The following is a 15,899-nucleotide window of genomic DNA, read 5'->3' as shown; positions in this document are numbered from 1 at the left end:
TATAATGTGTTGGACGAAAGTGAAGAGGCAGGATTTTCGTTTTTTAATTACTTATGTTTTGATTATTCGCTGTTGACATGAGTTTCATCGACTTTGAAAGTCACAATTTTCATGCTCTTGATATATTAATTGCCCTTGTGTTATCTGTAGTTTATTTTTCACTCTTCAAATGTTGTCGACAATACTAGTGGACAAACTGCAAAGTTTGACTGATTCGACCATAACATCATGGTTGTCATGTAATGCCTTAACACCTATTGTTTAAAAACCTATCAAACTTGATATGCATTAAGATTTATTAAGAACAGTAAAGTCAAATACAATTGTTTGTATATTAAAATCTGCAAAAATTTATCTTAGTTTATCACATCTTCCCTTCTCAATCATCATCTTGTGGAACATAACCCCAATGGTTCACCCACACACATATATCTGCCGCACTACCATGTGACTGTTTTGCTCAAACCTATTGTTAGTCTCAATGTTAAGTTTCTCTTCTATAACCCTTACATAAACATAAGAAAACATAGTAGTACATCCTGGTTGATCATGCATAGTAGCTCTATTGAAAATAACTGTTACTGATGTGTTGAAGTACATTGAAACCATATCACAATTCTGACATGATTGAAGTTCGCAATTTTGATGAATCTTGCAATTCCACAGATATTGTTGGGTAAACTTAAATTTCACGCACTTATCTATGATATTCAACTTAATTAAAGCTCATTTTGGCAGGCAGTAAACACAATACAGAAGCACCCCATTAGTATTTATTGTTCTAGACAGATGGATCCATTTATGAAATACAACATTCCACCTTGATAATGTATAATTCTTTTACAAGAAACTGCAATTGGATACAAGGTATAACCTAAATAATCATATTCTCCAATTTCAGACCTCCCTCTTGCATGCCCTGTACTTCAATAAAAATATTCCATCACATTCCCCAAACATCCAATACAGCAGTTGCAGTTACTTCAGTAACATGGCATTCTGAGGACATCAATACAGAAGTAAAAACTGCTTCTACAACGCAGTTGATCACTAAGGCCATGATTACACAATTTCAACCAACAGTTGTCATATCATAGATGATCGTCTAGCACCGGAAGGTTTCAGGCCTTCATCTTAAGATACCTCTAAAATATAATTTTCCCTCTGAAAGTGTACTGATAATCAAATCTCCTGAGCAAATGCTAGCTCACATGAAATAGGCAGATGATCACTTCCCCACAACTGATACAAGTACAGAAATCACCTTACTTGTAGGCCTATATATGCAAAATCTATAACTACATTAGAAAGAGTTCTAACCTTTAGAGGAAGACCCTTATTTCTTGCAAATATATTTGATGGAACTGTGTCTAGCACCTTCATTGTCTTCAGTCCATCACTGCGCCTGAAAATGTTCCAACAGTGTTATCTAAAAACACAATTTTATGGAAATTCTGATGATAAAATTTGTTCATATCATGTAGATAACCAGAGTTGAATATCATCCTGTTAAAAACATTGTAATCTTTCTCCATTTCACTCAGTATCCATCTTTATTCTGCATTTTTCTTCACATATACTACATAATAGTTCAGGGTGAACATTAAAACCCATGACAAGAGAATCAGGCATCTGCAACCCAGACATCACCACATAGATAACACTCCCTGCTTATCTCTACTTCAACAAGACAGCATCACGAGTACACTCTCATGGCATGCCTTTGTAAAGGCTATCAGAATGATCTACCATCCAACGTCTATGATGATATCAATTTATTATATCAGTAAGTCATCACTAATACCAGGATACCTTAAAAATCGCGCATTTCACATTCTGGGCATCATTTGACTATACTTTTTCCATGCTACAAAAGAAGATTACATGTTCAAACATTAAGACATCACCACTTAACAAGTTACATATATCCATCTACAATCACATACATTGAGAAATGCTTGCAATGGCCTATCAATGGCCAAAAATTTAGAACCTACTTCAATCATGCCCATACACATTTCTATTTGCATGTAAGGAGCTCACATATGAACATGTGCACATGAGAAGTTTCATAACAAGGGGACACCAAGAAGAGCCCATAAGCCAAAGGTTCTCAAGAGATGTATAGGAGACATGCAAAAACTGTTCTATACCTATTTAAGAAGACATTTGAAGCTTGTACAAACATGCCACAAAAAATATTCATGTGGACTTGTGGCCATTAGCAGAAACAATTATCTAACTTGGCTTGAAGTTGATATCACAAAAAAAAAACTACCCGGAGTTTACTTACCAAATGTAGTCCACAGTTCCTGTAAACTCCTTATGGCAAGTAGTTAGGAGGGGTTCCCCAATGGCATCACGTGTATTAGGTTGCCCCTATATGATTCATTGATCATAACAAAAGGAAAGAATATCAAATAAAATTACATACAAGCAATCTAAGAAAAGAAACCCAAATACATATATATATATACCGGAACTTCTGAGTACACACTGCAAAGGTTCAGATTATGATGCATCACTGTGCAATCAATCTTTCCAGTGGCCACCCTCAACTCTTCCAATTCCCATTTGGGTTTTTCTTGAACCCTTACATCATCCTCGGAAACTCCAGATGCAAGAGAACAATATTTATTATCTGTGGAGTGTGTATCTGTATAATCAGACGTCGCCCATTGACTACATTTTCCTTGTTGAATGTTTGATTCGGTAATTGATAGGTTGCATCTTCCTGCTACAAGATGTTCTGAACCACTTGATGCAGAGTAATGTGATTCTTCCAATTTTATCTCTGTATGCTTTACAGAGGATTTCATTGATCTACCCTCGCTCTGATTACAGTTCTCCAAGTTACCATCTGAGACGTCCAATTCTTCTGAGTTATATTATGTACTAGAACACTTAGGTTAGCACAATAGTAGCTACGTCAACAAATAGGGTGTCACTAAAATTTATCTAACAATACCTCTTCCTGATTTGGCAGACAGTGTGGAAGCTACACTTGTAAACCATTCACCAGCCCTCTATCAAAAGAAGAATCAAGATGCTACCTTTAGATTTTTCAAATACAGTAATCTTAAGTACATTTACATCCGTAAAAAGAACCCACCTCGTTCTGTATTGAGAGCTCGTTTTCTTCGATTTGTGTGGTTCCATGAGATCTTAAAGAAATTTCATGTGACTCTTTCAAGTGTTCATGTTGCAATGACGCCTTCCTAAGGTTAAAAACACAAATAGTTTTAAAACTTACACCAACAAGTAAGAGATACACCTGGGGACAATTTTAGTTCACTACAAATGGAAAAACGAGATATAAAGTTACCGTAACAGCTTGTAATCAACTGCTGTCTCCACAGCTTGCCCTGATAGATATCTACGATCCAAATTTGACAAATCTAGCTGTAACACTAGCTAGCAAGAATTATAAAGAGTGTAACACTAGCTTGCCAAATAAATCTGTGGATAGCTTTATGTTGGTAAATTGTACCGTAGATGTTGCAAGAAATTTGTACACTGCACTCTGTGCATTAAATGGAAAACAAATCAATCACAAACTTTAACTTTAGATTTGAGGATGAATGTGAGCACTTAAAAAGTAGCTACCCAGACCACAACAAGCATGCTATTATGTATCTACAGACATTTAGGCATATAAGAGAGGTACTACCAATGTCAGTTAGGGGCAGTTACATTCAGGAGGTATTTCATCTGGTTAATATGGAGAAAACTTGACTTGGAAATTCGTCTTGATCAAACTCCGCCATTTAAAACTAATTGAATGTCTATAGGGAACTTTCCAATCACATGTACTCATTTAGCTAATGTCAAACCCAACATTTAAAACTAGTTAGAAAGTCTACAGGGAACTTTCCAATCACATGTACTCATTTCGCTAATGTCAAACTTTATTTCAGAGAGACACTCTACACAAATTGTCGATGTCCATATATATTCACCACAAAGGAATATGAGGGCCCTATGTTCCAATTCACAAAGACAGTATTATTTGATCATAGAGGATTAAAAGACCTACTGATGGTGTGCTGTTGAAATCACCACCAATAACAACAGGAGCCCCTTGCCAGACACTGGACATGTTATGAACTTGCTCCAAAAAGGCACGACACTGTTCAACAAAGAAAAAAGTTTGAATAAGAAATCTTGAATCGCATTATGCAGTATCCATACAGAGAATGAAGACATATACTGCATCAGGGATGCAATTAGAGTTTAAAAAATTTCACCTGACCAAGTTTTATTTCACCTCTCTTGGGATTGAAAAGTACATGTATGTTTCCAACTATCAGACGACGATTATGGATGCTCTCTGCCATCCTGAGTACAGAGCTTTGGGCATTTATAATCCCAGGCTTAACCAGCTGGAAAATGAATGAATATATATTTAATTGGTGAAACCAAGTAGATGATAATCAAGAAAATAATAATTGGCTTACCTCTAGAACACACAATTGTGCAACATTGTTCCTCATGCCCAGCATAGAAAATTCAAAACTCCTCTCTTGTAGCAACTGAAACCTGAAATTATATCAAGGGTATACGATTACAAAATACTGCAGTTCTTTATTCACATTATCCTGACCCTAAATACTGCATTTCCTAATTGCAAACAATCCTAAGCTTCCACATGTCAAAAACTTTCATATCTTCAGTTTATATGACAAAGATATCTTGTCCTTCAGAACAGTAAAGATGCAAAATCTAAGCCCCAACATTGAACTACACAGATCTTATCTATCAATGCTAAAGAAGAGAAGAGTAAACATCATTGTCAACATCATAACAGACCAATTATGCATTATTATCACTATGCATTCCAATAGTGGCAAATATTTATAACCACAGTTATGCTAAGTAATGACAAAGTCAAAATACTGAACGCAAATAAGTGCTCCAGTCAGATAGCAAATTTCGCTCATCCTCCTGATCTACTCTTCAGAAATGTTACCTCGCTTTCCTCCAAAATATAGCACAGCCATCTGGCATGGCTCCAGTTCGCAACTGCATTAAATACTAAAGTCAAGACTATGAACTTCTGATACTCTCCATAGTGTGGACTACATCTTTATAAGAGAGAGAGAGAGAGAGAGAGAGAGAGAGAGAGAGGAAAAACAACTAAACTAAAACAATTTGGACTTCCTCTGTTTGGGTCAAATGGGAATGCAAACCTTGAACAATCCAACATATCCTCTTGATGTTAATTCTTCTGCCAAATCTCTAAATCTGTCAACTTCCTACCCAGCAAATGATAAACCTGATGTCAATAATTGATATAGTGAAAGACAGACGACAGTAGAAAAATTATCATTGCACCTGCAGGCAAATTATATCTGGGGAAGCAAAATCCAATTCCTGAAGAATTCTCATCTTCCTGCTACCCCAGGAAAGAAGAACATCCGGAACATATGGATATAGTGATCTATGTTGATTAGCATAAGTTGAAGCTAGAACATTGAATGATGTGATGACAAAACTTTCTGTATAATAAAAAGGCTCATCAACTAAGCGTTTAGAACATTGAAGCTGATCCAAGAATATTTCCACCGATGAATCTTAACATCAAACAAATGAACACAAAAGTTATTACTCTATAAAACATTACTCTCCTTAGATTTATTGCATTGCATCTCTAAAATTGTATTTTTTTACTATCCTATAGTCTTTGGAGGTTTCCTGAAGCAATTGCTAAACATTTCTTACATAGCCCAGAAAACACCCCTAGCCAGACAATTATGAGTGATGATTAGAGCCCACAATACTACTCACAATAATATTATTGTAAGTCATAATGATTAGAGTATTTGCCTGAGTTAATTGAAAACGGTAATATTTTGGCCAATTTTTAAACACTCCAGAGTGTTGTTTTTTCAAATGTCATAGGGATATTCTGGTCATTATGGGTATCTTGGTGTTTTTCCTAGAAATATCTATACAATAAATCAAAGTTCTCTAACAATTATTGCTGCTTAGATGAATGCATAAACTTGAATGCAAAAATGGTAGCTAGCCTTGAGAAGCACACTTTCTCTGCATGGAGATATTTATTATCATTGAAATGAACATGTACCCAATGACAATTCAGACAATATAAACCCGAGAGAACAAAAAAAGACAACTGTCTGATGGATCAAACTTATTCTCCACAACTTCCAAAGAGAAGGCATGAAGAAATATCTAAATTTTTCAATGCAAATGAATTGTTAGCTAACCTTGACAATTTTCTGTCTGAAGTGCTCGTTTCCAAACGCGGGGATGAGAAGGAAGGTCACGAGAAACTACAGAATCAGAATCAATAGAACGATTTGCTTGAGAATCTTGAAGACTCTGTCTGGTTCTCTCTCTGTTTCTTATCTTAGGAGAAGGGTCGTGCAGTACTGATGGCCGAGTCTTCTTGATATTCGTCCATGTCCTCGAGAAGAAGTTTTCTGTCTCTTCTTTACCATGAGATTGAGCAGAATATGACAGAGAAGAAGTTGAAGTTGAAGACGATGATGAAGATGATGACAATTTGTTTGAAACGGTTGAAGGAGAAGATGAAGGTGATGGGGATGATGAACCAGAGACTTGAATGTAATCTTGGAGTTCAAAATCGATTTGTTGGCTGCGTTTCTGGGCTAGTCCCTGCATACATTCTGTTGCCGAGAAACTGGGGTTCCTCAGATCATCGCCATCATCAGCTGCGGAGGAGGAATAGGATGAGAAATCGCTCCGCATCCTCTTGGATAGAGCCGACTGCACGGACAGACGGTGAAAACAGATGTGAGTAAAAAAATTTAGAAAACTAAAATGAAAACCCTAAAATGCAGGTCCTACAGCACAGAGATAGAGATGGAGACTGAGTAGTTGGCACCATTTGGCGAGCTTGGCCATCCTTAGAGATGACGATGACGGCGATGGTGGATCGAAGCCACATCCTCTCTTTCTCTGATCTCTGTTCCCACAGCTTGACTTTAAACAGTGAGGCCCCTGAAACCCTAGGATCATATAAAACCCTAAACCCTTAGGAACACATAAAACCCTAAACCCTTAGGAACACATAAAACCCTAAACCCTTAGGAACACATCAAACCCTAAACCCCTGCCATGAACCCTAAAACCCTTTGGTCAATGGTAACATATAGCCAACAGGTAGGAGTAGGCAATGGTTTGGTTCGGTTCAGGTTTGAGCATCCTTAACCGGTTTGATCTCGGTTTGGGATGGCTCAAGCTTAACCAAACCGTTTTGGGCCAAATTGGTCAACCGGAAGCCGAACCGTTGGTGATTCCTTAACCAGTTTGAGCTCGGTTTGGGATGGCTCGAGCTTAACCAACCCGTTTTCGGCCAAACCGGTAAAGCAAAAACTGAATTGTTGCTAATTCCTAGGCAACGGACAAACAAGAAGAAGGAGAAGAAGAAGGCAATTATTGGCTATACACCGACAAATAAGATGGTAGTGGGGCCAATGACTAATGGTCGTGCTCCCCTCCACCGCTCAACATCTCAATCATTTGTCCGTCCATAAAACAAAGCAAAACAACCTCTCGGAGCCTTCTTTGAACCAACCTCTCCCACCTCGAATTGATAGTTTGCTTGAAGCCCCGACGCTCTTCTTCAAGAAAGCTAAACTTTTGGCACTTTCGGACCTTCAAAACTGCCCACAAAAGCGTTGCCAGTAGAAAACCCTCTGCATGAAGCCTCCAAGCTATGAACAAAGCCTTTCTCTAGCCAATAAACATTCGAAGCAAGGTTGTGGGTGCCATGTGCATGTTGAAGGTGCATTTGCGTGCATCGTGGAAGAGAATTAGACATTTTGTCCAACCAACGATGACATGGATAAACATGTTGGTGGTATCCAGGCTTCGGTTCCTTGCTTTTTAAGACCTTGCCCAATTCCTTTCAAATTTAGACTTTCAAGCAAAAAACTAATCAAATCTTGCATGTAACAATACTAAACTAAATATACATCAAATCATATTTCTCCTCGACTTTGAACTTACTCATTATAACATGGATAATGCCAATTTACCATTTTTTTGGGATGCAATCAACAAGCATCAAAAAAAATAAAAATTATAAATACATATATATTGTTTTTTACAAAAAATAGAAGCTAAAGGTTAACAACTAGAAGAACGTGTGTGTGTGTGTGTGTGTTGAAAACCATATTGCCCTCTGGCCAATCCTAAAAATGTCAACAAGCCATGGTCGCTAGATTTTGTTTGGTAGGTCTTTTGCATTTAGGCACTTCATATAATGTATGTATATATAGTACATGGTATCTTGCCATTGCTAATTGGTCAACTTTATGTTTGCTTAAACCTATCATTTGTGTTACGACACATCACATGGTTGCAAGTGGACCACATTGTCATTTCACTTACAAATATCTCTCTTCTATTCTCAAATTGGGATGGAATTACTCTTGGACTCCCAACTCTACTAATCCTCATTGATTGACATGGAAAGTGGTGATGGTGATCCCATCCTTTAGGTTACGTATTCGAAAGTAAAGCAATTTGAACCTCTAAATGATTGACACGTTTATAGGCCCTTTTCAGTTGTTTTATGACAAAGAAAAAGGTGTTGTTTTATTTAATAGTTCGAGGCGTGTTTTCTAGTGCTTCTCTGTGAACCAATGGTCACTTGTTTGTAATTCCTCTTGGTATATGATTGTCGTGCTACAGGGATGAGCTATGAATGGTGGGTATAAAGGTTTGTGGGTGGGTGTGAAAAGGCTCATCGCTTGGTGTGGAGCCAAGCACAACCTCCAACCAATTGGGAAAACGTGTAATATCAAATTCAAAGTGGTCCTCAAATGATTGCCAAATAATTGTGGAAGAAAATGGTCCTCAAAGTGCCCTATAGAGCACGAGAGAATTATTTAGATTTGACTACAACTTGTTAAATGCTTCGAACATCATCAACTTTATGACCCAATGTTTGCCACAAGTTGTCATTTTCCACACAATTTGGGTTGGACCATCTAACCCTTCACCTAGAGCCAACTTTTTTTTGAGTTCGAAGTCTACATGAATCAACATGCACACTACATATTGATCAAATTCTTTGATGCACAACATCTTGGATTCTACATCACACAAGAGATATACACCAGTTCACGTATTTTTCATGATAGTAAAACGACGAGAATAGGCGAGGATTTTATCTTAAACCTTACTTTTGACTTTCATTAAAAAAATTATGTTATATCACAGCAAAACTTACAAAGCATACACTACACATTGATTGGTAGCCGTTGATGACAGTTGTAATAAGGTCAAACAAATGTCAATACGCTAATTAGCAAAGTTCAATATGCATTAAGGAGATGATAACCCTCTTGTTAGGCATTATTTTCAAAGGTCTTATGCAACATCTAGAAAACATTCACGAGGGTCTAAGTGTCATGGGCATTGTTTCGATGTGCCAGATTCAAAAGGCAACGAATCACTAAGTGCTTTGAAAGCGAGGGACTGTCCTAGAGACACGCGATGCACAAAAGGGTCACACACACAGCGAGTCCACAAAAGGCTCGACTTCATCGAGCATGTCCCGATCAATTGAAGCATGTGACGGAAGAAAAAGGCATGGGTCAAAAGAAGATCGAAGAAGACACTCCGAAAAGTCCGTGTTCCGACGAATCAATGCTTCGGGTGTTAAAGCGATTCAACAACAGAAGGAGTTTATAGGATGGTTTCACTGCGCTCGTCAGACTATTCTCTGCTAGCAAGCGATTAGGTCATCGGTAAAAAAAAAAAAACATAGTGCGATGATTTTCGATTTCTTACCGGAGTCTGTCCTAATCGATTGCAGTTAGGTTATAGGTTATATCAGTCAATTAATTAGTCATAAGTTCATAACAGAGAGAAATCAAAGAGCGCCCCCCCCCCCCCCCCCCAAAAGAAAGGAAAAACAAATGATTCAATGGATCGGGCCAGATGTGTTGTTTTTCTGAATAGTTTGAGATGATTCACTAGCTAGCTCCTTGCTGCTATATAGTCCAGTCCATCCCCCCCCTCTGTCTCTGTCTCTGTCTCTGTCTCTGTAATGGGTCTTCTCTGCCTTCTCACCAAAGCTTTCTATCACTATGCTTTAATTCACCCACAAGGTATGCATCTTCTTCCCCTTCTTCTCACTTCCTTATTTCCATCAAGCAAATCCATGGAAATTGTATTGTGTAATCTATCCATCCATCCATCCATCCATCCATCCATCCATCCATCCATCCATCTATTTATCCTCTGTCTCTCTTTGCATATATGTGTATGTTTCTGATTCCTGTTGTATCTCCTTTTCCTTCTTCTTTTTTTTGTGTGTTTTTCTCAGACACATAGCAAGACACGATAAAAGAAAAGGTCCAAAAAATTTATGCAAGCCATGGAAGCTGAAGATGGTAAATCAGAAAAGAAGGATATTTTTGTTCAAGGAGGAGTCCCTTGGTTGGGCCTGCAACAGAGATTGAGCCATTTGTATGTAGAAAATCACAGTAATGCTATTTCTTCCATTGGAGGTCCATTTCGATTTGTCCATGCCAATCAAATTCATCAAAATCTAGCCACTCAAGAAGGTAATTGTTTCCATTCTACTGTTCGAGATAGAGAGAGGGAGGGAGGTAGGTAAAGAGGGAGAGCTCAGTTGATAACATTGTTGGGCGAGGCCATGTTTTCAATCACAACATCTATACATTCCACAATGGCGCCTAGTAATTTGCTGCAGATAATGTGAAATTCGAATCTGAATGCATGGGTTAATGAAAAAATTGGGTTATGACTAGGGTACAAGCCGGGGGGAGAGAGAGAGAGAGAGGATGAAACTAAAATATAGGAATATGCTAACCCTATGCAGGGATAGTAGATAATTTGTTGTTAACAGCTAGCTCCATCCATGTGAAACTTGTGGGCATCAGAGTATATAGTACATAGCTGGCTAAGGCGCGAACATCTCTCTGGAAATGAGAGTTCATGTCTGTCACTCTCTCCGCATTGCCTTTCTCGGTAGCGGGTGCAGGTGGTATCTGGTTCTCTGACACACTAGAGCATCTACCTGATTTGTTTGTGACTGTGCCTCTGGGAGAGTTAGCTCCAGCTGCTGCTGGGTCAGGGGGGCTGCCGGTTTCCTAGAGATCGAGGGTAAGCTCCATGAACAATATGAGTGATCTAAAGTTTCCATACTCTCTGTGATGGGCCTAAAGCTTCTCTGCATCCCCTTGTCTCTGCAAGGGGATCACCCAAATTTGAATTGGTTGCTAACCTCCATGAGTTTGTTGAAGCTAAGATTTCTGAAGCACTAAACTACCTTATCATATCTACCGCTTATATCTTAATATCCAAGGCATCTACGAACATAGTGCACCCCACTCTCCACCTCTATATGCCAGAGTCTGAATACACACTCCCCTTAGGCTCTCTGTCTGCATGACGGTCTTAATCTCTAGCTGATACAAAGAAAGTCTAAGCTGGTCAATTGCAACTCTTATAGAATGTGCCTGTACAAGCCCAGTAATTAGTTCTAATCATAATACTGAAATTGTAAGGTATAATCATAGAACCTAGTCTCTTGCAAGGAATGATAGTCGTGCCATCTTTCCTCATTTGTTTCTCTTAATAAAGTTTGTGATACCATTTTTCCTGCAATTGATATTTTATGTGATATGTCAATTGCATGATTATCCATACAATTAAGATGAGTGTAAGCATCGAGAGTTTTTTCGTTTGTGAATCTGTGATTATTTTGTGTGTAGGGGAATTTCCAGTCTAGCAATTTCTTGTGTAAGTACGTGTTTGAATCTAGGGCCTGCATATCACATTCATGTTTTCTGGACAAATGTCGGAAATGATGATGCTTGTCACATTTGGAAGATCCAGTTAAAAATTGAAGCAGATGGGTGTGAACCTGAGTGACATTAATATCAAGGGTGTTTACATAAATAATTAGGTGTGTGAATGATGGTAGAACTTTGACACCTCACTATAGCTCATGGAAGAAAACTTCTGTTACTTCTGTAGTTCTAGAATTTCGAAGAGGTTTGGGGTCCAATTAGGGCTTTCTTTACGGAGTAAAATGTCTATGATGGATGCGCCAGCCTCTATCATGTCTCTTACCGTAGAACACATAATTAAGGGTTTCTAATGTGCTATATTTATAAGGAATGAGGATTCTGATGTGTTTCAGAAACGAGGGTTTCTAATAACTCTTTTTAGAATAATCTACATCAACAATCTCTCTGATAGCCTATCAATGTACAACAGTAAGGATACTATATGAAACAAGAAAGTTAGGCATGTTGCCACCTAACATGGCTAGAGAATTGAGAACCAGTTAATTGTTTAACATTGTAAAAAAGAAAACATCATCTGGTAATCATCATACATCACTTTGGTGATATGAATTCAGATCACCTTGATGAATGCCTTGAACCTTAACCAATAGGCCATAGTATATTCATGATAATTATTAGAGCATTACTCTTGTCACATGTTATTGTTGTATTCATTAGTACAATGCCATTGTTTGGTACAGCCCCGTACTCTTGTTCCTTTATATAAATAAGGATTCCTTTTTTCTTTGCTTTTCCGATTCAGCATTATTTTTGGCTTGAGTTCTGACATGTCGACTAACTACAATCAATCAAAATACAGGAGGAGATAAGACAGCTAAAGAATGTTGAGATAAGTTTGGCATGAATAGAGAGTGAGCACATAAGCCTACTAATCTTCTATTTATTTATTCACAAGATGGCCAATCAGTGTATTATGTCGAATTATTGACAGGTTAGTGAAATCTAATTGTGGGTAAAAATGTTAATCACTGCGCTTGAATTATATTTGGGCCAGTTTCACCTTTTCCAAGCAATTCCACACTCTCTCCATGGAGACGATGTTGATATTGAATACTGGTGTTTCGAAAGGGATTAATAACAATATAATAAACACAAAATCCAGCTAATTTCTTAAAATACTCATAGGTAAAGAGCTAATGTGGTGTTACTTATAGAGGATAATATCACATGAGCCCTATCATGGTGACTGTTTTCTATTTATTCTAAGAGGATGTTTGAACCCCATGTATTTGCACTGCACTATGTTAGTTCTGTTGTTCACCCTGACAATTATGTACTTGCCTCTGATTGAGTTTCTCAAAGGCTCAAGTTTATGTGGTGATCTCGAAATGCTTCATAAAGGTAGTAATTTGCAAACTCTAATTTCTCATTACAATGAATTAGCTATCTCAAAGCCTTGAAATTTTGATGGTTTGGCATTCCAAATCAACTCAAACTTTGTATCCAGTCCTCTCTCAATTTGAGCATTCCATAAGATAAAACTCTCTATGTAGAGTTGAACATTGTTCAAGCTAATCTATCTCTACCTGAGTGCACTTGTCTCTTAATAACATCTTGCTGTCTATTAGAGGGGTGGAGCCATGAAGGTTTACATTCCACCAATGGGGCTTGCGAAGAATGAAATACCAAGAAGTAAGAGAGTTTAGGGCTCTGCCATATAGTCTGAAAAATTCTGATACATTAGAAAAACATGACAGCTGAGGAGAGTAAAGAAGATCCATAATAGCAAAGGTTGGCCCAAACTTTAGAAATTCCTAAACCATTTCCCAAGGATTGGTGGAAACGTTAATGTTTACCAAAGCCCAGACTGGATTGTAATGGATTCCCAACTAACTTTACCCAAAGCATTCCAAGTTATCTGGCAAATTTAAAATAAATAAATAAAAGGGAAAAATGTGTGAAATAACACTAAGCAAGGCTTTAGGTCGTGCATTGATTGAGGACTTATCTGAATAAGCTTTACAAGGACACACAATCAGCTGGTCTCCAATTTTAGTGCTACTATTTACACCTTAGTGTTTGTTTGATGGACATGCTTGCTCAACAATCATTATACTCTCTATAAATTTGATCAGGATAAGAGTGTGATATGCAGGGAAATACATGCTTAATGCCATTTCTCCTTTCTTTCTTTTTGGAAACTCGACAGGTGGGGATGGTATAAGTAAGCCGAGTCCACCACAAACAGTGCTCCCATCAGCTGTTACTGACTACATAATGCCATCTCAAACACAAGCTGAACTCAGGCATTTTTCTCTGGTATTGGACACTGCATCATAACTTTGAAAAATTGAAATAACTGCTTACAACTTTCTAATTTTATAATTTGTTATCTCTATCAGACTCCCAGTCCCTATGCATGTGTTGACCCCTACTATGGTATAGTTGCTGCATATGGTGGTCAGGCAATGGTCAGGGACTAGATGTTATTTATTTTGACCCATTTCGAGAAGGTTTTTTTCTATGTTATACCTTATATGTATGTTTGTATGTATACATGTTTTTCTAGTTTTCAGGTTCATCCTGAGATTGTTGGATTTCGGATGCCCTTGCCTTCTGAGATTGTCGAGGAACCTGTGTATGTTAATGCCAAACAGTATAAGCGCATCATGCGACGTCGGGAATGTCGTGCAAAAGCAGAATCTGAAAAAAAGATTGTGAAATCGCGCAAAGTATGAATCCATAACATTGGTTTCCATTCCTCATAAAATGAAATGCATTTTCATTTTAAATGGTCTCAATATTTGAGAGGTAATGGTTATAATAAACTTAGAAACTATCTATCTGAACTATCACCAATAAGCTCTGAGTTTGTATAGTCGATCAAAACTTCATCCTTTCATTGGCAAGACATTTTGTGCATACCACGGTTTTGAGGCACGGCCTCTTATTTGTGAATATTATATTCCTGAATTATGAATTAAGGTATTAGAAATGGTGTGAAACACAAGGAGATTAGTAGTTAACAGGTTGATGAGGAATTCTGGAAATTCTAAATATGTTTGTTTCGAGGTTTAGATACAGCTATCTATATGCAAGATTACTGACATAGGAGAACATATTTGTTCTTTTTGTAAGAAAAAACATCACTATTAAAGCGTCCAGTAATTCTTAATAATAATAAAGAACATTTAACTACTTCAACCTGATATTAGACTTCATTGAACGCTTTTCAAACTAGACAAGGCAGTGTTAACAAACATTGGAAGGCTGTGTAAACAATTCTTTTGATATGTTTTGTTTCAGCCTTACTTACACGAATCACGACATCTCCATGCAATGAGGAGAGCGAGAGGCTGTGGAGGACGTTTCATGAACAAGAAAGAAGTCAATGTAAGGAACAACTCAGATGGATCTGAAGGGAAAACTTCGCAAGGATATGAGGTTGAGCAGAATACTAGTTTTGGTGAGATAGATGATTGTATCGGGGATTTAAATGCTAAAGCACCAGAGTATCATCCACCACCACCATCACAAGGTCATGAAAAAATTGAAGGGGATCATAATAATAAAGCATTGCATTCAGTGGCAGCTCTTGAATTGAGTATTGGGATCGTAGTAAAGGAAGACAATCTTGGTCAACAAAACCGAAGCAACATTGCTGTTGCAATGTATTGAAAAGGGTTCTTTTGTGGTTCTTTGTTTCTTTTTGTGAAGAGGAGCTATCAAAGTGTTATCTTAGACTAATGATATGGACTCTTACAGGGCATAGTGGCTGTATTTGTCTTGTCTGATTAACCAGGTGGCCTTTACAACTGGAACAAGACACAAAAAGGAACCAAATGGGCATGGCAAGGGTGTTTACCTATGTTATGTTTCATGTGGTGAAATAATGAGGCAATTCATTCTTGGCTTTAGAACTTGTTTGCAATGCATTTTCTGCCATTTCAACAGCAGAGAATTGACTGCAACAAAAACTGTAACTCCAAACTATTTGTTTGCAACTACTTTTGTATCTACTTTTTAACAAGCGTTCCCCTGTTTTAATTTTTTAAATTAGTCTATTATTTGCAATAGTGGCATGCACCCCCAAACACATACAATATTAGAAACTTCTAT

At 37.6% G+C, this 15,899-nt stretch overlaps 2 protein-coding genes across 2 annotated transcripts; one reads left to right on the top strand and one right to left on the bottom strand.

Moving 5' to 3' along the window:
- Positions 1–792: 792 nt before the first annotated feature.
- On the bottom strand, positions 793–6,994 carry LOC147864978 (carbon catabolite repressor protein 4 homolog 5-like). Its single transcript, XM_087317660.1, has 16 exons — positions 6,872–6,994; positions 6,231–6,753; positions 5,335–5,498; positions 5,190–5,255; positions 4,970–5,022; positions 4,458–4,539; positions 4,248–4,382; positions 4,037–4,129; positions 3,491–3,523; positions 3,326–3,402; positions 3,113–3,218; positions 2,969–3,026; positions 2,478–2,860; positions 2,294–2,379; positions 1,321–1,405; positions 793–1,242 (listed from the first exon to the last, which is right to left on the bottom strand). The coding sequence occupies exons 1-16, from the start codon at positions 6,932–6,934 to the stop codon at positions 1,183–1,185; spliced, it is 2,067 nt and encodes a 688-aa protein (XP_087173786.1). The 5' UTR covers positions 6,935–6,994; the 3' UTR covers positions 793–1,182.
- A 2,976-nt stretch (positions 6,995–9,970) lies between these two features.
- On the top strand, positions 9,971–15,836 carry LOC147864977 (nuclear transcription factor Y subunit A-6-like). The gene is made up of 6 exons (XM_087317659.1): positions 9,971–10,109; positions 10,328–10,568; positions 13,990–14,099; positions 14,183–14,251; positions 14,357–14,512; positions 15,087–15,836. The coding sequence occupies exons 2-6, from the start codon at positions 10,370–10,372 to the stop codon at positions 15,456–15,458; spliced, it is 906 nt and encodes a 301-aa protein (XP_087173785.1). The 5' UTR covers positions 9,971–10,109; positions 10,328–10,369; the 3' UTR covers positions 15,459–15,836.
- Positions 15,837–15,899: the final 63 nt, after the last annotated feature.

Source organism: Azolla caroliniana, unplaced genomic scaffold, assembly GCF_043228905.1.
Source record: "Azolla caroliniana isolate FFs.n. ecotype wild unplaced genomic scaffold, voAzoCaro1.0.p SCAF_4, whole genome shotgun sequence".
Lineage (NCBI taxonomy): Eukaryota > Viridiplantae > Streptophyta > Polypodiopsida > Salviniales > Salviniaceae > Azolla > Azolla caroliniana.
This window is presented reverse-complemented; position numbering and strand designations above follow the sequence as displayed.